This window comes from Rhamphochromis sp. 'chilingali' (genome assembly GCF_963969265.1).
Source record: "Rhamphochromis sp. 'chilingali' genome assembly, chromosome: 18".
Taxonomy (NCBI): Eukaryota; Metazoa; Chordata; class Actinopteri; order Cichliformes; family Cichlidae; genus Rhamphochromis; species Rhamphochromis sp. 'chilingali'.
The window spans coordinates 501,090-524,004 of NC_137945.1; the positions used below are offsets into that span (position 1 = coordinate 501,090).

Here is a 22,915-nt window from a genome sequence, read left to right on the forward strand (position 1 = left end):
CCGTCATAGAGGCTGATTTCAGCTGTTTGTGTCCACGGACAGTTAATAACATGAGACCGGGAACGCTGACCTCAGGTGTTGGTCTGACATGAGTTTTGGGCGTCTCGCTGCAGGATTCTCATGTCAGGCCAAACCTGCACAGCAGCACGGGGACAGGAGGAGGGTTTGGTTCCCAGACAGCTTCCTTTTATCAAGCTCAGAGTGACCTGAGAGAGCTCGTCACACTGGCGGTAAAAACTGACGCCATCCTGCGCTCGTGTGATCAAAATGGCAGCAGCACGGTTACAAAAACTATATATATCCATAGATATGGAGACAGAGTCCCAGAACTTGTCCCGGGACAGTGTTTCCAAGTCTTCCGTTTGGTCTCTGTCTTGGACTTGATATAGGACTTGTTGGTCCCCTTAGATCCTGGATTGGCTCTGTACTCGAACTTTCCAGGAGCTGATAGTCCTCTTCAAATTCCCAAACAGTCCTTGGTCAGCAGTCAGTGCAGTTTTTCGTTCCAGTCTTCCACCTGAAAGTTCAGCAGAGCCTCTTTTACTTTTCCATCATGGCTACGATTCGTGTCACCGACTCTGCGCTGTGTGATTGCTGCTGCTTTGACCTCCTGAGGTCCAGACTGATGTCTCAGTTTGAGTCCAGCCCAGAGTCCAGCTGTGACTCGTTCCCAGGACCAGTCTGGAATCAGAGTGAACTGATCTTGTTTGGTCCTGGTGTCAAAACTTTTCTTTGAAGCTTTCGGCTTTCAGACCAATCACAGGAAGTTATAGAGAAACCAGATGCTAATCAGTCAGGTGGCATAAAACGATGTCAGAGAGAAAACCTGCAGTTTCAGACAAGCTGTGTGTGTGTGTGTGTGTGTGTGTGTGTGTGTGTGTGTGTGTGTGTGTGTGTGTGTGTGTGTGTGTGTGTGTGTGTGTGGTGTCAGTTTTGATCAGCACACTGCCCCAGGTCTCACAAACACATCATGTAACTGCTCAGCTGACGTCCCACAAAGTCGGTGTTGACAGCTGCTGAAGAACATCAGGAAGCACACATGCGCGCGCACACACAGGGCCCTGTGGCGTGTAATTATGCTAATGAGGTGTGATGAAGGCCGAGGCTGTGAGCTACGGTGGCCTGCAGGGACACATTTTACATTCACACCCCCCCCCCACACACGCACACAAACACACACCTATCTGTGTGAATGACAGTAGTAACAGCCAGTGTGCTACAGGCGTCAGAGATGACGTGGGCGCTCTGTGGTCGGTGACACGGGAACAATTCAGCTCCAACTTTGATTTGTTTTTACTTTCTTTCATTAAATTTATCTTCATTTTTTTTATTCAGTTATTATTTAAATTTAATGTCATCATTTTGAAACATCACACACAGTTTTCATCATTTTATTGAACAACTGTAATTAAAACTTTATTAATTTATTATTAGATGTTTTATTCTCAGGAACTGAGGATCGAACTAACAGTGTGTGTGTGTGTGTGTGTGTGTGTGTGTGTGTGTGTGTGTGTGTGTGTGTGTGTGTTAGATGATCACTCTCGTGTGCGTCTGCAGCCTCAGGATGGAGGTGGCGGCTCGGACTACATCAACGCTAACTATGTAGACGTGAGTAACACACACACACAGAGAGTTTACTTTCCTATAAACGTCGATGTGAAACGTCCTGGTCGACTATGTTTCCATGACGACCGTCTCTGTCAGTGTCAGCTGTGTGTAAACATCACAGACATGTTGGCTCCCAACAGCTACACACACACACACACACACACACACACACTGCATGTTTTTGTTCATATGATCATGAGTTTGTGTGTGTGGGTATAACCTCTCTGTTCCCTCTCGCAGGGCTACCACAGACCCAACCACTACATCGCAACCCAGGGTAAGAAACCCACAGCTTCTTCTTCTTCTTTAGCTGCTCGTGATGTTTTTAAAGAAAAAACCTGAGCCGAGGGGTTACGTCGACGCCAGCAGGAAACGTGACATTGCACAATCCCTCCCAGACAAACAATATATGCTTCTACTTGCACCGACTCTTTCACAATAAAAGCCCTTGACCTGTACATTGTGCAGAACTCTTAAGACTTCAGCAGAGTTGTGAGAATTAGCTGAGTGAAGCAGATTAGAGGTGTCACCTTTTGATGTTCACAGTGCTTTGTGATTTCTTTGTGTGTAGTATTTTACTTTTCTATTTTTGAGTATCTTTTTGCTCTGTTTAGTTATATTTCCATTTCCATGTTGTCTCGTCTCCCCTTCCTGTGTGTTGTTCCATGTTCTCCACCCCATCATGTCCCTCTCTCATCTGCCTTTCCTCCTGTGTGATAGTCATGTTTGGTGTGTCTGCTTTTGCTTCCCTTGTGGTGCCATGTTCATTTGTGTCAGCTGTGTTTCCCAGATGTTTCTACTTCTATCATTGCCCTCCATGTATTTGAGTCCTCTGTCTTCCTTTGTTCTTTGTCAGGTTGTCTGTTCATCTCCCCCGTGTTCCCAGTTCCTAGTTTCCCAGTTTAGATTTAGCCCTTGGTTTTGCTTTCTCTCTTACTTTTGTACCTTTGTGTTTCAGCCTAAATTAATGGCTCTTCTTTTCTTAAACTTGGTTCTGTCTCTCTTGTGTCTGCATTTGGGTCTGCTCCAAAAACTCTCTGGCTACTCAGCCCCGACAAGAGGAGGCTGAAGCATTTATGTAGGAGTCAAATAAAATCTTACCTTTGGTTGAACAATGCTTTTATTTTTTAAATATGTTTATTAAGAATGTTTTAGGCTGTGGTGGGTTTGAGGCTGAGATGTGCGTGAGCTTGGGAGGTACTGACTGCATGTACTCGGCCTCACCTCAACACTTTGCTCGGGCTCTGGAGCCAGTTTTCTGGGCTGGACTGTGTTCCACTCTAGAGTTGCCCTGGTTGAGATGCGGTGGGCAGGGGTGGGTACACTTGTATCCCCTGCTTTGTTGCCTGTATGTTGGGGTTTTCCTGGTGGATGAGACGGTTGCTTCCCTGCGCCTTCAGGTGGAGGAATAGGTTCTGACTGTCGTTTGTGCCTATGCGCCAAAGGACAGTATCCAGCCTTCTTAGAGTCACTGGGTGAGGTGCTGGAAAGCTCACATGGGCAATGACTGTGTGACCTGGAGGGGTGTGCATGGAAAGAACAGCATGCCCGAGTTGTGTCCTGCTATTGGGCTTCTGTGCTACACTTGGTCCACAATGAATACCGTGTTTGAATATGTGTTCATAAGTGCACCAGGACCCCGTAGGCCGCAGGTTGATGGATTTTTGTAATCGTATCATTGGTTCTGCAGCTATGTGACACTCGGTTGGAGCTGTCAGCTGTTGTGGTGCCATTTATTCAGGAGAATGAGGTATTCTACACACACTGTCTACAGTGATGGTAGGATGATATAGTCATGCAGTGGAGGGAACACTTTGAGAATCTGCTCAATTCCATAGTCACACCTTCTGTAATGGAAGCAGGGTCCGTTGAGGAGGGGGACCACTCACCCATCACTAGCTACAATGTAGCTTGCCATCGCCAGTGTGTGAATGTGTGTGTGAATGGGTGAATGACTGAATGTAGTGTGAAGCACTTTGGGGTCCTTAGGGACTAGAAAAAGCGCTATACAAATGCAGGCCATTTACCATTTATCACTAGGGGTAATGTTACCTCATCCACCCTACTGACCCTAGGGTGAATGAGGTTCGAGTTCCTGAAGGCTCTGGATTTGGTAGGGCTGTCCTGCCTGACACACCACTACTGCAACATGGAGATTTGGGGCGGCGCATCTGGATTGGGAGACTGAGGTGGTGGCTCCATGTTTAAGAAGTCTATGCCAGGGTGCTGGAAACGAGAGTCCCTCCATTACTTGAACCTCAGGTTCTGGAGGATCAAGGGGGTTTTCGTCCTGCTCGCAGAACACTGGACTCTCGAGGATATTTGACGGTCCATGGGAGTTTGCCCAAGTTTACTTGTGTTTTTTGGACTTGGAGAACAAACTCTACCCTCAGAGAACCCTGTAGAGGGTTCTTCAGGTGTGTTGGGTGTCTGGCCCATTGTTACGGGTCATTTGGCCCCAGTACAACCATAGTGAGAGCTTGGTTGGTATTCTAACGGTAAGTCAGAGATGGAGGACGTCTCAGTGTGGGGGCGGGGGGAGCTACAGTCATCCATCAAAAATGGATGGACTGACTGTATTCGATAACATCTGGATTGTTTTGGATGTTAAGGTTCAGACGTGTTGTTCAGACTCTTTCTGAGGACAGCATCAGCAAAAACATCACAGAGAATCTGTGAGATTTTAGGTTTCCTGCAGTTTCACAGTCACATCCAACCTGAGAGCCAACAGGTCCGTGTGCCAAAGCATTCTGAGAATTGTAGTTACATACTTCACTTTTTTATTTGAAGCAGAATTCAGAAAGTTTCAGTTTTAAGTCGTGAATATTAAAACACACGATGTGTTGTTGTTGCTCAGAAAGCCAGAACAACAAAACAAGTTCCACCTCTGACCACAGGTGGCGCCAAATCACCTGACACTGACTGTACACACACACACACACACACCACACACACACACACACAGAGATCAGATCTCCAGGTAGAAATCCATCGTCCTGAACAAACAGTAGTGTTTGGGCCAGCATGTCAGTCTGTGAGCATGAATATGCAGTGTGTGTGTGTGTGTGTGTGTGTGTGTGTGTGTGTGTGTGTGTGTGTGTGTGTGTGTGTGTGTGTGTGTGTGTGCTCACAGCAGATTCTCGCTGTAAAACACTTGAGGACAGGAATGGATTAGCATGAACTAATTAGCTCGTCAAAACACAGACTGTCAACAGTAATTAAAAATATTTTCTGTGTGTGTGTGTGCGTGCGCTTCATTTTAATTAATTAAAAGAGTGATTATGATTCATGTAGAGCTCTGCAGTCTAATGTGAAGTTTACTGTATGTGTCTCAGGTCCCATGCAGGAGACGGTGTATGATTTCTGGAGGATGGTTTGGCAGGAGAATACCGCCGCCATCGTCATGGTAACCAACCTGGTGGAGGTCGGCCGGGTGAGCACGCACACACACATGTGCCCGCACACACACGTGGATCGGTGTAGCCATCTGGTTGTTATTTCCTTGCTGATGAAGTTTGGGACTCCGTTTCCCAGAGTGCCGCTCTCATGTCTCCTGTTATTCTTCTCATGCTCTGACTCACGGTCACCTGCAGTAAACAGCGTGTCGATCACAGACGTGTACCTGTGGGTCGGAAAGGCTTCTTCAGTTGTAAGAAATAAAAAAACTCACCACAAACTCCACCGACCTCAACAACGAGGTCCAGAAACTTACACTTGATCCAGATGAAACCACGGTGTCATTTGATGTGGTCTCTCCTCACCTGCACACCTACAGCTGTCAGAAAAAAACTAAAGACAGACAGGTCCTTCGAATAAACAGAACCGGCTTCATATCGATCACATTTGCACACTGTTAGACCTCTGCCTCACCAATACATATTTCAAATACAACGAAGGCTTTTACAGACAAAAACATGGCTGTGCCATGGGCTCCCCCGTGTCACCTATTGAAGCCAACCTTTACATGGAGGAAGTGGAAAGGAAGGCTCTTGGCTCTTTCAAAGGAAGAGTACCCAGCCACTGGTACAGATATGTAGACGACACCTGGGTCAAAATCAAAACACAAGAAGTGGAATCCTTCACTGCGCACATTAACGCTGTGGATAAAAACAAAGTTCACCAGGGAAGACACAAAGGACAACTGTTTGCCTTTCCTGGACCAAACAGCCAATTCATAAACGCACAACATAGAAGAGCCACCTCCACGGGACAAGACTCAGCTGTCCATCTGCATCTAAAGGTCAAAGGTCACTCTTTCGAGGATGCCAATGTTCACATTTTGGACAGAGAGGACAGATGGTTTGAAAGAGGAGTGAAAGAAGCATCTATGTCCACTGTGAGCGACCATCTTTGAACAGAGGCGGTGGCTTACGACACCAACTCTCTGCCATCTATAATCCAGTTTTGAGATCCTTCCCAGACGCCTTAACGCCCACTCACATCCTGGGCCATCTGACCTCAGGAAATCACATGATAAGGTGGGGCCAGGTTTCACAATGAGCTCACCCGAAACCTTGGCTGATTGGGACCCACACCCGTGTGATTAGGTAAAGGATCAATCATCTTGGGGACACTCCCACAGGCTTAATTCTGGGACTCTCCACCATTTGCTCTTATAACTGAAGAAGCTTCTTGGATGAGAGGTGAAACGTCTTCATGGAAACCTAAAGAAGCCCAGACGCTTTTCTTTGCAAGCTCCTCAAACTACGATGACCTGGATGACCGAGAACCTTCACAGACACTTTGCGTGTTTCAGATTTGCTTCTCTGAGCATTGACTTTCCCGCTGCGGCGTAGCGGCACTGCATCCTCGAGGACTCTGACGCACTGCTCCTCACAGCCGTCCATCTCTGAGGGTGGCGTGCTCAGGTTCTAACTATTGGGTAGTGGCTGTGTGACCTCATCGCATTTGCTCGGCATTCTGGGAAACTCACGGTGTGCTCCTGTGAATCGCGCTGCAAATTGATAAACACGCCGCCATTTCCTCCTGAAAATAAAGGATCGAACCTGAGATCAGACACACACACCTGCAGGCGGGCGTCGCTAAGCCCTCATTACCCAGAAGGTACCAGGGAACTGCTCCCCTCCTTTACAGAGGGGGGATTCTGGGATAGAGCCTGATTGTCTCCCTCTGTCTCTCACACACACACACGCGCACACACACACACTGTCACGTTAGCCTGATTTGTTCTCTCACCCCTCCCTCCCTGTTTACCTTGTTGGTTGTCATGGTGACAGTGTGATTAGCTCTGCAGTAATTAGCTGTTAATGAGGAGAGGGGGAGGGGGCGGAGCCTCTAATGAGATTTTAATATCAGCTGCTTTTGTTCTGTTTGTGTTTCTGTTTAATTAATGAGGCAATTTAATCCTGTGTGTGTGTGTGTGTGTGTGTGTGTGTGTGTCTGTGTGTGTGTGTGTGTGTGTGTGTGTGTGTGTGTGTGTGTGTGTGTGTGTCTGTGTGTCTGTGTGTGTGTGTGTGTGTGTGTGTGTGTGTGTGTGTGTGTGTGTAGGTGAAGTGTTGTAAGTACTGGCCTGATGACACGGAGATCTACGGCGACATGAAGGTGACGCTGATCGAGACTCAGCTGCTGTCTGAGTACGTGATCCGGACCTTTGCTGTAGAGAAGGTAACACACACACACATACGCACACACACATACGCACACACACAATCCTTCGTTATGTCCAAAAACCTCTGTGTACACACACCTCTACAGTTCAGTTCAGCTCCATCAGTGCAGCTGTTCTCCAGCTGTTACAATAAAGTTGAACATGCACATGAACAAAGGATCTACACGAGGTGTAGGCCGCCGTGACCTCAGCTCGCTGACACTGACACAGCACAGAGTTGTCTTCAGTTGTTTCCTTTCAGAGGAACTCTGACCCCACCTTACCTCAGGGACGTGGGTGGAGGAGTGAGGTAAATTTGTTGATTCCAGGTCAGAGGTCAGTCGTGTTTTTATATTGGAGAATTTTGTGGATAATGTTGATGTAATCTACAAGAGAGCGAATCTTATCAGGACGTGAGTGTAAGCATGTTGGACAGAGTGTCAGAGTCTGGTATGGTAACCTGACAGGAACAAACTGAACGGGAATATTACACCTGCTGGAAAAATCCACAACAAACGTCATCACGTGATCTGCGTCATCGCACCGTCTAAAGGGAAGCTCGTTCTAAACTACAGTCGTCAGGACGACGTTAGACCTGCGTCCACCTAGCAACAACCCGTGTCAGGGACCATAGCATCACCAGTGTGCTGAGCAATCAGAATCACAATCGTGTTTATTGGCCATGTATATGTGCAGACACATACAAGGAATTTGGTTCCGGTAGATGGTGGCTCACAAGCACAGCAATGTAAATCACACACACACACACACACACACACACACACACACACACACACACACACACACACACACACACACACACACACACACACACACACACACACACACACGTGTCTATATATACATTACACATACATACACAAAGCTGTGTAAACCAACTATAAATAACCAATCCAAACTTATATACATAAACTACAGGATGACAGAAATGAAATGGGGTTGAGTGAATACTACAGAATGTACATAAGTTGCAGTTGCAGTCTGGCAGTGGGAGCAGTGTGACAGGTCAACTGTTTAGGAGGGAGATGGCGAGGGGAAAGAAACTGTTCCTGTGTCGGGTGGTCCTGGTCTGCAGGCTTCTGTACCGTCTGCCAGAGGGCAGCAGATCAAAAAGTCTGTGTCCAGGGTGTGAGGGGTCTGTGATGATTTTCCCTGCCTGGTTCCTGGTTCTTCAGATGTGCAGGTCCTGGATGGAGGGCAGGGGGGCATGATGATCTTCTCTGCTGCCCGTACAGTCCGCTGCAGTCTGCTCCTGTCCTGTTTAGTGGCTGCACCATACCAGACTGTGATGGAGGAGCACAGGGCAGACTCAATGACCGCAGTGTAGAACTGGATCAGCAGCTCCTGTGGAAGACTGTACTTCCCCAGTTGTCTCAGGAAGTACATCCTCTGCTGGGTCTTTTTGAGGATGGAGTTGATGTTGGTCTCCCACTTCAGGTCCTGGGAGATGGTGGTACCCAGGAACTTGAAGATCTCCACAGTCGACACCGGGCTGTCTGATATGGTGAGGGGGAGCAGAGTTGAGGGATGTCTCCTGAAGTCCACTGTCATCTCTACAGTTTTAAGAGTGTTCAGCTCCAGATTGTGCTGACTGCACCAGCGTACCAGCCGCTCAACTTCCTGCCGGTATGCAGACTCATCACCATCCTGAATGAGGCCAATGACAGTGGTGTCATCTGCAAACTTTAGGAGTTTGACAGCCAAGTTCTTGGAGGTGCAGTCGTTAGTGTAGAGGGAGAAGATGGCGCCGGTGAGGTTGGCTGCCGTCACGACTGCTCCGACCACTTTTTCTTTGTCTTTGTTTTTTAAGTTAGTTTTCAGCGTTTCTAAATCGGCAAAATCATCACCATTGGGTACATTAGGTATGACAGTGACACTCTTGTTTCTATTGGTATACAATGTACTCACAATTCGAAGTTTTTAACTCCGGATCCGAGCTGGCCAAGTGAGATCTTGAGGGAGAACAAAGGGAAGCGGCGGCGGCCTAGAGAGACGCGAGCCGGCGTCAGGAACAGGCTGAGAGCTCGTGCACACCGCAGACTTCTGCCTAGCATCCTGCTCGCCAGCGTCCAGTCACTGGAGAACAAGCTTGACGACCTCAGGGCCAGGATAAAGTTCCAGAGAGACATCGGGACTGCAATCTCCTCTGCTTCACCGAGACATGGCTGAACCCAGCGGTGCCGGACCACGCCATCCAGCCGGCCGAGTTCTTCTCGGTTCACCGCATGGACAGGACACGGGACTCGGGGAAGTCAAGGGGAGGCGGCGTGTGTTTAATGGTGAACAACAACTGGTGCAACAGTGCGAACGTTGTTCCTCTCACACGCTCCTGCACACCAAATCTGGAACTACTGTCCATCATGTGTCGTCCTTTTTATCTACCTCGGGAATTTACATCGGTCATTATAAGTGCCGTTTATATTCCACCACAAGCGGACACGGTCACCGCCTTATGCGAGCTGCATGAGGCACTCACACAGCACCAGACACAACACCGGGACGCTGCGCTTATTGTGACGGGGGACTTTAATAGCGCCAACCTCAAACGCGCAGCGCCGAACTTTTATCAACACATCACCTGCCCCACCAGGGGTGAAAGGACACTGGACCACTGCTACACTACGGTCAAGGACGGCTACAAGGCACAATCCCGCCCTCCGTTTGGCAAATCTGATCACGCCGCCATCTTCCTCATGCCAAAATACAAACAAAGGCTGAAACAGGAAGTTCCGGTTCAGAGGAAGGTCGCGCGCTGGACGGATCAATCGGTGGCCACGTTACAGGACACACTCGATGACGCAGACTGGGGCATGTTCAGAAACAGCTCCGACGATGACTTCAACGTGTTTACGGAAGCGGTTGTGGGATTCATCGGGAAACTAGCGGATGATACCGTGGAGACAAAGACTATCACAACGTTTCCCAACCAGAAGCCGTGGGTGGATAAAACCATCCGCGACGCTCTGAGATCCCGCACCGCTGCCTACAACACGGGACTCACGACGGGGGACATGGACCCGTACAAAGCCGCGTCATATAACGTGCGGAAGGCGGTGAAAGAGGCGAAGCAGCGCTACGGGAGGAAACTAGAGTCACAACTCCAACAGAGTGAATCTAGGAGCCTGTGGCGGGGACTAAGGACAATAACGGACTATAAAGCACCAACAACCGGTATGACGAACGCGGCCGTGACTCTGGCAGACGAGCTGAACACTTTCTATGCTCGCTTCGAGGCTGCAGCTAAGGACTCCAACAATGCTAGTGTTAGCGGCGCTAACGGCTGCAGACAGGAAGATACTGCCAGCACCGGAAACGTGCTCGTCATCTCCGAGCATGAAGTAAGGAGAGCCTTCAAGAGAGTGAACACCAGGAAAGCAGCAGGACCAGACGGCATCCCAGGTCGTATCCTAAGAGACTGCGCATACCAGCTAGCTCCTGTGTTCACTGAGATATTCAACATCTCTTTATCTCAGAGTCCATCATTGTTCCTGTCCCGAAGAAACCCCACCCTGCTTCTCTCAATGACTATCGCCCTGTAGCCCTCACCTCAGTAGTGATGAAGTGCTTTGAACGCCTGGTCAGAGACTTCATCATTTCTTCACTACCAGACACACTGGACCCACTACAGTTCGCTTACCGTCCAAATCGTTCCACAGACGATGCCATCTCTCATCTCCTCCACACATCACTCACTCACTTGGACACTAGAAGGGGGAATTATGTTAAAATGCTCTTCATAGACTACAGCTCTGCATTTAACACCATAATTCCCTCCACACTCACCACCAAGCTGGAGCATCTGGGACTCAGCTCATCTATGTGTCAGTGGATCTCCAACTTCCTAACTGGCAGACCACAGGCAGTAAGGATGGGCGGACATGTCTCAGCCTCCACCACTCTCAGCACTGGAGCCCCCCAGGGGTGTGTTCTGAGCCCCCTGCTGTACTCTTTGTACACATATGACTGTGTGGCCACTACCAGCTCCACCACCATCATCAAGTTTGCTGACGACACCGTCGTGGTGGGCCTGATCTCTGATAACAACGAGACGGCCTACCTGAAGGAGATTAGGAATCTGGAGAACTGGTGCCAGAGGAACAACCTCCTTCTAAACGTCAGTAAGACAAAGGAGCTGATAGTGGACTTCAGCACTAAGCAGGAGAGGAACTACCAGACCCCCGTCATCAACGAGTGCCCAGTGGAGAGAGTGGACAGCTTCAAATACCTCGGAGTTCACATCACGCAGGACCTGTCATGGTCCTGTCACATCAACACCGTGGTGAAAAAGGCCCGACAGCGTCTCTACCACCTCAGACGCTTGAGAGACTTCCAACTGCCCTCCAAGGTGCTCAGGAACTTTTACTCGTGCACCATAGAGAGCATCCTGGCGGGAAACATCTTAACCTGGTTCGGGAACAGCACCATGCAGGACAGACGAGCTCTACACAGGGTTGTGCGGTCAGCTGAGCGCACCATCCGCTCCGAGCTCCCTGACCTGCACTCAATCTACAGCAGGCGGTGCTGGACCAAGGCCAGGAAGATGGTGAAGGACCTCAGCCATCCCAACAACAGACTGTTCTCTCTGTTGAGGTCAGGAAAGCGATTCCGCTCCCTGAAGACCAACACAGAGAGACTGAGGAGGAGCTTCTTCCCGCAGGCGATACGGTCTCTCAATCACACCACCACACAGTACTGACCCACACATACAGTTCTTACACACACACTGGACTTTCTGAACATTGTTTCACTTCATTACTTAAATCACTTTAAGCATATTTGCACTGCACAAGACATAATGTGGATTGCACAACACTGGTCACTATATTCTTTATTTCCAGTTAATACTTGTACACCTCCTGTTATTGTGTATATATTTATTTATATTTCTTCATACATTCTTATACAGTTCTATATTGTGTATTTTGTTGTACAGTTATTTCATTTTTAACCTTAATTTATATTTTATTCCTTCCTAGTTAAATTTACCCTTTTTAATTTTTCATATTTATTTCCTATCTTATTCATAGCCTTTTCCTTTTTTTGTTTTCTTTAGGTCACGAGCAGTTGTCCAAGCATTTCACTACATATCGTACTGTGTATGACTGTGTACGTGACAAATAAAATTTGAATTTGAATTTGAATTTGAACAGTAGTGGTGAGAGAACACATCCTTGAGGGGCACCAATACTGAGGGACCGAGAGGTGATCTCCCCAGCCTCACTTGTTGCTTTCTATCTGTCAGGAAGCTGGTGATCCACTGACAGGTAGCTGGTGACACGCTGAGCTGGGAGAGTTTGGAGGAGAGAAGTTCAGGCACGATGGTGTTAAAAGCCAAACTAAAGTCCACAAACAGGACCCTGGCATAAGTTCCCGGGCGGTCAAGGTGTTGCAGGATTTAATGCAGCCCCATGTTCACTGCATCATCCACCAAACTGTTTGCCCGGTAGGCAAACTGCAGAGGGTCCAGCAGGTGGCCTGTAATGTCTTTCAGATGGGCTAACACCAGTCGTTCGAAGGATTTCATGACCACAGACGTCAAGGCGACAGGTCTGTAGTCATTCAGTCCTGTGATGATGGGTTTCTTGGGAACAGGGATGATGGTGGAGCGTTTGAAGCAGGAGGGAACTTCACACAGCTCCAGGGATCTGTTGAAGATGCGAGTAAAGATGGGAGCCAGCTGTTCAGCACAGGTTTTGAGGCAGGAGGGTGAGACGCCGTCTGGTCCGGGGGCTTTCCTGGGCTTCTGTTTCTGGAATAGTCGGCTCACATCGTGTGTATTCTTAGTTTCAGGGAGGAGGAAAGGGGGTGAGAGGTGTGGTGGAGGTCGTTGAGTCTGAATTGGAGAGGGTGGTGGTGGTCGTTGAATCTGGATTGGGGAGGGTGGTGGTGGTCATTGGGTCTGGATTGGGGAGGGTGGTGGTGGTCGTTGAATCTAGATTGGAGAGGGTGGTGGTGGTCATTGGGTCTGGATTGGGGAGGGTGGTGGTGGTCGTTGAATCTAGATTGGGGAGGGTGGTGGTGGTGGTCGTTGGGTCTGGATTGGGGAGGGTGGGGGTGAAGGGGGGAGAGGTGGAAGGTGTGTTGGGGGTCAATGTCTGAAGCAATGTCCCTGGGGAGGGGAGGGTGGGGCGTGGGAGTCTGTCCGTCTCAAACCTGCAATAGAAAGTGTTTAACTCGTTGGCCAGGTCTTTGTTTGCTTCAATAGTGGGTGGGGGGCGTCTGTAGCTGGTGATTTCCTGCAGGCCCCTCCACACTGACGCTGGGTCGTTGGCTGAGAGCCGTTCTTCCAGCTTCTGGGAGTAGATCCTTTTAGCTGCTTTGATCTCCTTGGTCAGTGTGTTCCTGGCTTGCTTGTACAGGATCCTGTCACCACTTCTGTAAGCGTCCTCCTTGGCCTTACGAAGATGTTGAAGTTTAGGAGTGAACCATGGTTTATTGTTGTTGTATGTGCAAAAGGTCTTTGTTGGCACACACACGTCTTCACAGAAACTGATGTATGATGTCACAGTGTCCGTGAGCTCATCTAGGTTCTCAGATGCAGCTTCAAAAACAGTCCAATCAGTGCAGTCGAAACAGTCCTGCAGTTCCTGCTTTGCTGCGTTAGTCCACTTCATCACAGTTTTGACTACAGGCTTGGCACGTTTGAGTTTTTGCCTATAAACTGGAATAAGATGGACCAGGCAGTGATCAGAATGTCCCAAAGCTGCCCGGGGCACAGAGCGATAGGCATCTTTTAGAGTGGTGTAGCAGTGATCCAGTATGATGTTGTCCCTGGTGGGGCAGACTATATGCTGTCTGTATTTAGGGAGTTCGTAGTTTAGGTTTGCTCTGTTAAAATCCCCAAGAATAATTGTAAAGGAATCCAGGAATGTCCTCTCCAGGGTAGTAATCTGGTCAGCCAGCTCGCACAGTGCGTTGTTCGCGTTGGCCTGTGGAGGGATGTAAACTCCAACCACCATGAAGGAAGAAAACTCCCGCGGTGAATAAAAAGGTTTACAGTTGATGAAAAAACTTTCCAAGTGTGGGCTGCAGTGTTTCTGTAACACTGTGACATCAGTACACCAACCTTCGTTGATGCAGAAGCAGACTCCACCACCCTTTGTTTTCCCTGACAGCTCCATTTCGCAGTCCGCCCAGTGAAGCCCGGCAGATTTAAGACAGCGTCTGGGATATGCTCACTGAGCCAGGTTTCAGTGAAGCAGAGGGCAGCAGAGCGTGCAAAGTCCTTGTTAGTCCAGTTTAAGAGAAGTAATTCATTGACTTTGTTTGGAAGGGAGCGGAGATTTGGGAGGTGAATGGAGGAGAGTCCCGTGCGGAATCCTCGCCGACATAGTTTCACCAGCGCACCAGCGTGAGTCCCCCGTCTACGTCTCCTCCAGGAGCCACAGAGAGCTGCTGCACCTCCAACTAAAATCTCCAAAAAACTTTCCGGGTTTGTGAAAAATGAGAACTATTGTGAGATGACTGCCTGATGTTTAGCAGTTGATCTCTGGGGAAAGTGATGTGGTTCGAGTGATCAAAAGTGCAGAAAATAAACAAAAACAAAAAAAATGCGAGAGAGCGCAGTACCGAGGCTGCCATCTGCAGCGCCATCTTGAAAGTGCACAGGTGTGTGAGTAATCAGAAGCTGTGTTTCTATGGATGCTTCATGCATGTGTCAGTGGGGGCCCAGTTTATCAGTGTTTATTATGAATGTATTTGGGACTGACGTGGTCAGTGAAGGTATTCTGATGTCACCGCCAGCAACTGAAGGACTTAAAGCTAAAATATCTTTATGTTACACCTGTGCACACAGAGGTGTAACACACACACAGACATGTACACACACCTGTGCACTGACCTGACCTCCGCTCTCTGTCTGTGTCAGAGGGGTGTGGCAGAGATCAGGGAGATCCGTCAGTTTCATTTCACCGGTTGGCCTGATCACGGCGTCCCGCTTCATGCCACCGGGCTGCTCGGCTTCATCCGCCGCGTCAAGGCCAAAACCCCACCCACCGCCGGTCCCACTGTGGTCCACTGCAGGTACGACTTTTACTGTCATTACTAGTAACAAAGAAACTTCATCACTGCTGACGTGACTGTGTGTGTGTGTGTGTGTGTGTGTCAGTGCGGGGGCGGGACGTACAGGATGCTTCATCGTGATCGACATCATGCTGGACATGGCGGAGAGAGAGGGCGTGGTTGACATCTACAATTGTGTCCGCGAGCTGAGAGCACGAAGGGTTAACATGGTCCAGACTGAGGTACACACACACTCACTCACTCACTCACAAACACACACACACACACACACACACACACACACACACACACACACACACACACACACACACACACACATTCACACAGTGAAATACCTTCTACCTGTGTGCAGGTGTTCTGACCTGCAGGTAAACACTGTTTTACGTGATCACTAATAACTTAATGTTTCAAACTGCACGTGCTCAGTTACTCAGCTTCATTCATGATCAAAGTTTCATCGATCATTCCTCATTGTCTCCGACTCGTCCTCACATCTTCATCGCTGACTGACAGGAAATGACAGAAATGAACGCCGCGATGACCTTCTCTAACTTTGAATGTCACTCGCCTGTTCTCCAGCCGCCGTGCGCTGACATTAATCTTTTATGAAGTGACATTTCAGCAGCCGACGTCCCGTCAGTCAGAGCTGGGGAGGAGGAGGAGGAGCTTATTTAAACAGTGTCTGACCACCTTCCTCTGTCTACCAGGAGCAGTACGTCTTCATCCACGATGCCATCTTGGAGGCGTGTCTGTGCGGTGACACAGCGATTCCAGCCAGTCAGCTGCGGTCGGTTTATTATGAGATGAACCGATTGGATCCTCAGACCAACTCGAGTCAGATCAAAGAGGAGTTCAGGGTAACGTGACGACCATGTTAATATTCTTCACGCTTCGTTTAGAGCACGAACCTGCCAGCGTCCATGAAATAATCAAACCACATCACAGCTCTGAGTGATGACATCATTGCACCGCAGTTTCAAAATAAAAGTCAGAAATTCATATTATACAGTCTAAATATTGAGCCCGGTTCTGCCGGAGGTTTCTTCCTGTTAAAAGGAGTTTTTCCTTCCCACTGTCGCCAAAGTGCTGCTCACAGGGGGTCATATGATTGTTCTCTCTGTGTCGCTGTAGCGTCTTTACTTTAAATGGATACGTTATTGATCCCACATCGGACGCTTTTGTGTTACAGCAGCATGACAGCGAGTAAAAATACACAACAATAAACGACACGGTTAAAATAAAAGTGCCACAGACACCCAGTAACAAACTGGTAACAAACTGGTGACACAACACACTTACGCTGTATGAATAAAACTTAAAAATCAAACAAAAACAAACAACGAGATTAAAACTTGAAGACATTTTAAAAAATGAAGACAAAAATTAAATCACTAATTAAATGATTACAAATAACAAAATTAATGTTAACAAAAATTAAACAAAATCAATGAAAATAATAATGTTCCGAAGTCTGAGAAAGTAAAAATATGACATGAGATCAACTCATTAGGTTAGAAAGAAGGTGTCAGGTGTGTGTCCTGTTACATGTGTGTGCGCGCACAGACGCTGAACATGGTGACGCCGACTCTGCGAGTGGAGGACTGCAGCATCGCTCTGCTGCCCAGAAACCATGAGAAGAACCGCTGCATGGACGTGCTGCCTCCAGACCGCTGCCTGCCCTTCCTCATCACCATCGACGGGGAGAGCTCCAACTACATCAACGCTGCGCTCATGGATGTACGTGACACACACACACACACACACAGTGGGTTTGATGAATGTGACTGCAGATTCGCAGCTTTGATTCGAAGCTTTTGTTCCACAATAAGTGAAGCAGATTAAAGATGGGGAGCTGATCCGATATCTTTTCACTGGATCTCTCAGTTTGGCCCAAAGAGATGTGAGTGCAGGTGAAGGAGAACATTAGGCTGAAAAGTAAACCAATCAGAAACTCTGAGAGCGACCAGCCCAGCCGTCAGATTCTTTGTTTAGCAAACAGCACAGAGGACTGAAGCGGAGAACACTCAGTCGCTCTGCCATCGTGCTGTCCTGCTGCAGCGGCTTTCTCGCTGAGCGCAGATCATTCATGAATTCTGTGTGAAGTCCTTCAGGTGAGCTTGTTGCCCTGTTGTGGAGATGTGTTGGATTCTGTGTTATACTTGGAGCCTGTCATTTGGTGGCGATAGTGAGTGGAGGACTTCTCTTCTAAGCTAACATTAGCAAGTGCTGCTCGGTGTCGATGCAGCAGAGGCTTTAACACCGAGTGTTAGGGCACTCGGAGCACAAGCGTCACTGCCTCCGAGTCAGTTACACCCACATCAGACCTGCCTGAGGCAGCCAGACAGCTGTCGCTATAGAAACTCCAGGAAAGTGTTTAAAATATCAAAGTTAACGCTAAGGTTCAAAGAAGGAAGCACGCGTTCAGAAATCTGCTGAAAACACCGACGTCGGAAATCCTGAGCACGGCTGTGTACAACAGTGACATCCACCCTGCTGTGTCTGCTTGTGTGACATCACTTCCTGCTGTCTGACTGACCTCGTGTCATGCAGAGCTACAAGCAGCCGTCGGCGTTCATCGTTACCCAGCATCCTTTGCCCAACACGGTGAAGGACTTCTGGCGCCTGGTCCTCGACTACCACTGCACATCCATTGTCATGCTGAATGATGTCGACCCCGCACAGGTGAAGCTCCACCCACACACACACTCAAAGATTTTCAGATATATTAGAACAGGTGGGTGATGATGACATCATAGCACAGGTGCTTTGGTAAGGGCGGTGTAAAACTCATGAGCTGATCAATAACTTCCCTTTGTGTATGTGTGTGTTAGCTGTGCCCTCAGTACTGGCCAGAGAACGGTCTCCATCGCCTCGGCTCGCTGCAGGTGGAGTTCGTGTCCGCTGACCTGGAGGAGGACGTGATCAGCCGAATCTTCAGGATCTACAACACAGCCAGGGTGCGCTTTTAGATTACTGTTACTTACCCGTAAATATGCTGCGTTACTAAACCGTGATTTTGTTTGTGAGAGTGTCTCATGACAATGACGTGAGCGCGTGCGACGTCCGTGGTAGCAACAGACGTGTGCAGATCAACAATGGATAATATGGAGTGTTGGAGGGAGTATGACCATGCAGCATTTAAAGCTTGGAAGTAATCACATTACTTTAAGTCTGATTCTGTAAAAAGTGACAGAAACATTAGCGCCTGCTGTAAACTCTGCGTGGGAAGAAAACTTCTTTCTACAGCGAAAAATTAAACTTCAAATCTGATCAAGCACCGAGCACGCTGCCACGTTTTTTAAAAATCCCGTCCACACGTAACCACAAAAACGCGCTAGGAAGATGCCAAAGCAACAGGTGGCGATATATTCCTAACCGTGTAGAAATGTTGGCCAATCAGAAGTCTAGAAGCCTCGGTGGGAAAGAGTGAACAAAGATGGCGCATAGAAGCAGAACCGAGTCCTGTGTGTGGAAGGACAGTAACTGTGTGTGTAGGCGCACACCTTTGACGCTGCGTTTTCTCCGTTTTCCTCGTCCACATGTAAACGCAAAAACTGGGTTTTCAAAAATCTCCACCCTGGCAGGAGTTTTTAAAAATCTCAGTTTTCAGTGACTGAAAACGCAGTTTACGTGTGGACGAAAGGTGCAAACGCATAGAAAAATTTGCGTTTTCAAAAATACCCGGGTGGATGTAGCCTTAGTTTGTTTCCTGTAAAAACCTGGCTGCCCTTCACTCTGTAAGTATCAGTAGGTTGGAATGTCAAATAAAATACACTGAAATTTGATTTATTAAATTGATTTAATGTAAGTAACAAACTTGAGCCAAACTCAAGTCCAGCCAGGTTTACACCCAGGCTGCTCTTGTGCTTACATTTGGTCTCAGCCACTTTGTCACGCTCGCCTTGATCTTCACCAGGAGCGACATATGCGTTGGGTTGTTGACATGCTGGAAGACAAAGTGATGACTCCGACCTAGTTTAGCCTGACTGCTTCAGGTCTTCATTCACATATCCTTCTTTCTTCATGGATCCACCCACCTCGATGAAATTCCCAGGTCCAGACGCAGTGAAGCATGCCCACAGCATAATACTGCCACCACCGTGCTTCACTGTGGGGCCGCTGCCCTTTGGGTCGTAGCCTCCGTCTTCTTTCTCAGTCCGTCCCTGTGCAGGGTTCTATTGGCCGTCTTCTTTGAGACTAGGATTCCTGACTCGGCTGAGTCATCCATTAGTGTCTCTGCCGTGCTGGAGCCCTGAGAGAACCACCATTGTGGCCGTGGTCCTGTCAGGGCGATGGCTGTTCTCTCACTCTCCCCTGCCGTGGTGGCTGTTCGCCATCGTTAGAACCACCTCGCCTCTACGTGATGTCTCTGTGGATGTGTAATTACCTTTGTCTTCAGATCCTGACGGAGTAAAACTGCATCACCCTACACGGAGGGTCTGTTTGGTTTTGCCCTCACATATTCAGGGCGCGTTTGATTTCTGTGTAATAAAGCTGAGCTGCGCCTGTGTTTGATCCAAGCCTCCGCTCTCTCTCTCCTGCTGCACCAGATTTAGCTCAGGATGTGTTTGATTTAAGCCTCCTCACCTCCCCATCGGGCTGAGTTTGAGTGCGGCTGTGATTCAGGGCCTCGTTTCCTCCATGCGTCTCAACAAATATCGGCTGTGTTTGATCCGCGCTCCCGTCTCCACCCGCCTCGCTGTGGCAGCTTGATTTTGGTGTTTGAGTTAAAGCTCTCTCCTGCTGTCTGCTCACAGGAACCTGTCTTTGCTTTCTTTCCTGTCTCAATAAGCTTCCTAATATCTTTCCTTTCCTCTCATTTCCTTCCATCTACATTATATATCTTCCTTTCCTCTCTCCTGTTCTTTCCTTTCTTCTTTACTCCTAAAATGTATTTCTTTTGACTTCCTTTCCCTTTCTCCCTTCACAGTTTCCTTACTTCCTTTCTCCTTAGTGTTTAGTTTAGAGGTACACTTGGTTCATGTTTCTGTTCTTCTGGGGAAGTGTTTGATTATACATTGGTTGTTTGGGGCGAGCTTGTTTTGACTGCCTGGTTCTCCCTGTGTCTCCAGCCGCAGGACGGGTACCGCATGGTGCAGCAGTTCCAGTTCCTGGGCTGGCCGATGTACCGCGACACACCCATCTCCAAGCGCTCCTTCCTCAAGCTCGTGCACCAGGTGGACAAATGGCAGGAGGAGTACGACGGCGGCGAGGGACGCACCGTCGTCCACTGCCTGTAAGAGTACACACAACACTGCACGCAGCACTGCAGAAAGTACTACACAGTGTACTACACACAGTACTGCAGACAGTACTACACAAACTACTACAAAAGTACACTGTCTTATAATACACACAGTACTACACACAATACTACATAAAGTACACTGTCTTTTAATAAACACAGTACTAAAGACATTACCCTTTAAGAGTACCACACAGTATTACATGCAGTACTACACATAACACTACAGAAAGAAAACTGTGTTTTCATTACTTTACTGCAAGAGTATCACTGTTTCTTACACAGGAAATACACACAGTACTGCAGAGAGTACTGCAGTATCAGTAGTTATAAAGTTTGTGTTTGTGTGGTGTTTTGTCTCCATCTAGTGGTCACAACATAAACTGCTTTCATTCTCATCTATGTAACCCCTGACTCCACTCTCCTCTCCTCTCCTTCCTGCACTGCATGCTGGGAGTGTGAGTGAATGGGTGTGTGAAGGTGTTTGGTGAGTGTGTGGAGCTGCTGAGTGAGTTTGGGACGTTTGGACTGTTTTTTCCAGAAAACTTTATGGGTGGTTAAAAGGTAAGGCAAGTTTATTTCATTGTGTTGTGTGAAGTGAAGAGTTTTAGTTAATTCGCCAGTTTTACCTTGAGCAATGGCGTCCCTCCCTAGTGAGGGTTCGCCTCCCCTGTCTATTAGACAGGGGAGGCCCCCCCAACAGTACACCGTGGAGCAGGCTCTGCTAGCTTTTGGTGAACAGGTGGGCCATGAGAACACAACTTGCGGCTCTCGGATGAACAAGGCTGTGGTTACCTTTCTCCGTGAGGAGCGGTTGGTTCACCTGTTAGTTGAAAGGGGGATCATTTTGGATGATTTGTTGTGGCTGTTTCACCACTGTTTGCGGTGACCCGCGTAGATGGCGTTTATCCCCAATGAGCTACTTGAAAAGGAACTGACCTGCTTTGGAAAGTTTGCTAGCGGGTTCAGTGTTGTTCGTCTTGGCTGCAAAGATGCCAGACTGCAGCACATTCAGTCACTATGAAGGCAGGCCTTCATGTACTTGAACGATCCTTCACAGACACTGGAAGTGTCGTTTAAAGTGAGATACGAAAACGGCTTGTATACTGTTTATGCAAGCGCAGTTAGCATGAAGTGCATGTTGGCCATAAACGCTCATCCTGCCCTCATAAAGAGCACGAAGTGCGCAATGACACAGGTAAACAGCAGGGCCATGCTAGTGAAGCAAGTGAGCGTGCCGTAGATGTCGGTACGAGAGAACAGCCCGCTAGTAGCGGTGTGGACGAACAGCCAGCTACGAGCTGCTAGCGGCGCTGGGTGACAGAATGGAGATCGCAGCCAGTGCTCCACAGGCCGGATGGAAGTGATGACAGACAGGACAGGAAAACTGTGGAGGAAAATCAGGACAGAGGCAACGACAAGTGAGGTAGGAAATGAAAATGTAATTTCAGGTTCTTTGAGCGCGGAAAATGAGGAAGAAGACTTGTTTGAAGATGATTCCCTGTCACGATGCTCTGACATTGTTTCACAAGATGAACATCAGCAGTCGTATTCCTTAGAAGATATAAATCGCTTTTTGGATAAGACATTTAGCAGGCAGTCTGTGGAAGTCAGAGTTTTTTCCAGATGTCGATCAATTTATAAACTCTGTTCTAAAGATAAGGAGAGTTGTTGGCTATGAACAGTTGAGCAAACAGAAAAGATGCCGCCTGAAAAAGATCCTGACTGTGTTGAGGAGGGAAAAACAAGGAAAAACTCATTTAAAACCACAGTAAAATGTTCGGAGTATTAAGGGTGTCTTTTTTTTTTTTTTTTTTTGGAAGGGTCTCACTGTCTTTTCCCTCTTTCTCTTCTTCCTCTTCTCTCTGTCTTTATGGCAGGCTTGAGAGTGGGTACGCTTAACAGTAATGGGGGAAGAGTCAGAGAAAGGCGAGCAGTTTTGGTGGAACAGCAGGAACAAAAACATTGATGTGGTTTTTTTAGTAGTACTGTAGATAATGAGACAGAATGAGTTGGAGTGGGCAGGTATTTTTAAGTTATGGCACTAACCTCAGTGCAGGTGTAGCAATTTTATTTTCTAGGCACCTTCAGCTGTCACATGTCTCCGTATGTGAGGTAGAGCAGGGAAGGGCACAGGTAGTACAAGCAACCATCAAGGGAACACCTTTTGCTTTATGAATGTATGCGCCCACAACTCAGCTGCAGGTCGTGTGAGGTTATTTCGTAAAATTAATTATAAATTATCACAAATACATAGTGGTTCAATAGTGGTGGTGGGAGGGGACTGGAATTGCACAACCCACCCTTCAGTTGACAGAAACACAGGAGAGCCTCACCCACCTTCGGGCTCACTTTTATCCACAATCTTTCTGACTGATGTGTGGAGAAGGCTCCATCCCACAACTAGAGAA

At 48.1% G+C, this 22,915-nt stretch overlaps 1 protein-coding gene across 9 annotated transcripts in view; it reads left to right on the plus strand.

Moving 5' to 3' along the window:
- The window catches only part of LOC308386160 (receptor-type tyrosine-protein phosphatase mu-like), a 222,655-nt gene that overhangs the window by 190,088 nt on the left and 9,652 nt on the right, over positions 1–22,915 (plus strand). For all 9 annotated transcript variants that reach the window (XM_080865487.1, XM_080865488.1, XM_080865490.1 and 6 more), the window contains 11 exons: positions 1,532–1,608; positions 1,849–1,885; positions 4,944–5,041; positions 7,117–7,233; positions 15,105–15,259; positions 15,345–15,480; positions 15,967–16,116; positions 16,823–16,996; positions 17,810–17,941; positions 18,091–18,216; positions 20,332–20,495. In XM_080865487.1, coding sequence (XP_080721613.1) covers positions 1,532–1,608; positions 1,849–1,885; positions 4,944–5,041; positions 7,117–7,233; positions 15,105–15,259; positions 15,345–15,480; positions 15,967–16,116; positions 16,823–16,996; positions 17,810–17,941; positions 18,091–18,216; positions 20,332–20,495 — 1,366 coding nt within the window. The remainder of the gene's footprint in view (positions 1–1,531; positions 1,609–1,848; positions 1,886–4,943; positions 5,042–7,116; positions 7,234–15,104; positions 15,260–15,344; positions 15,481–15,966; positions 16,117–16,822; positions 16,997–17,809; positions 17,942–18,090; positions 18,217–20,331; positions 20,496–22,915) is intronic.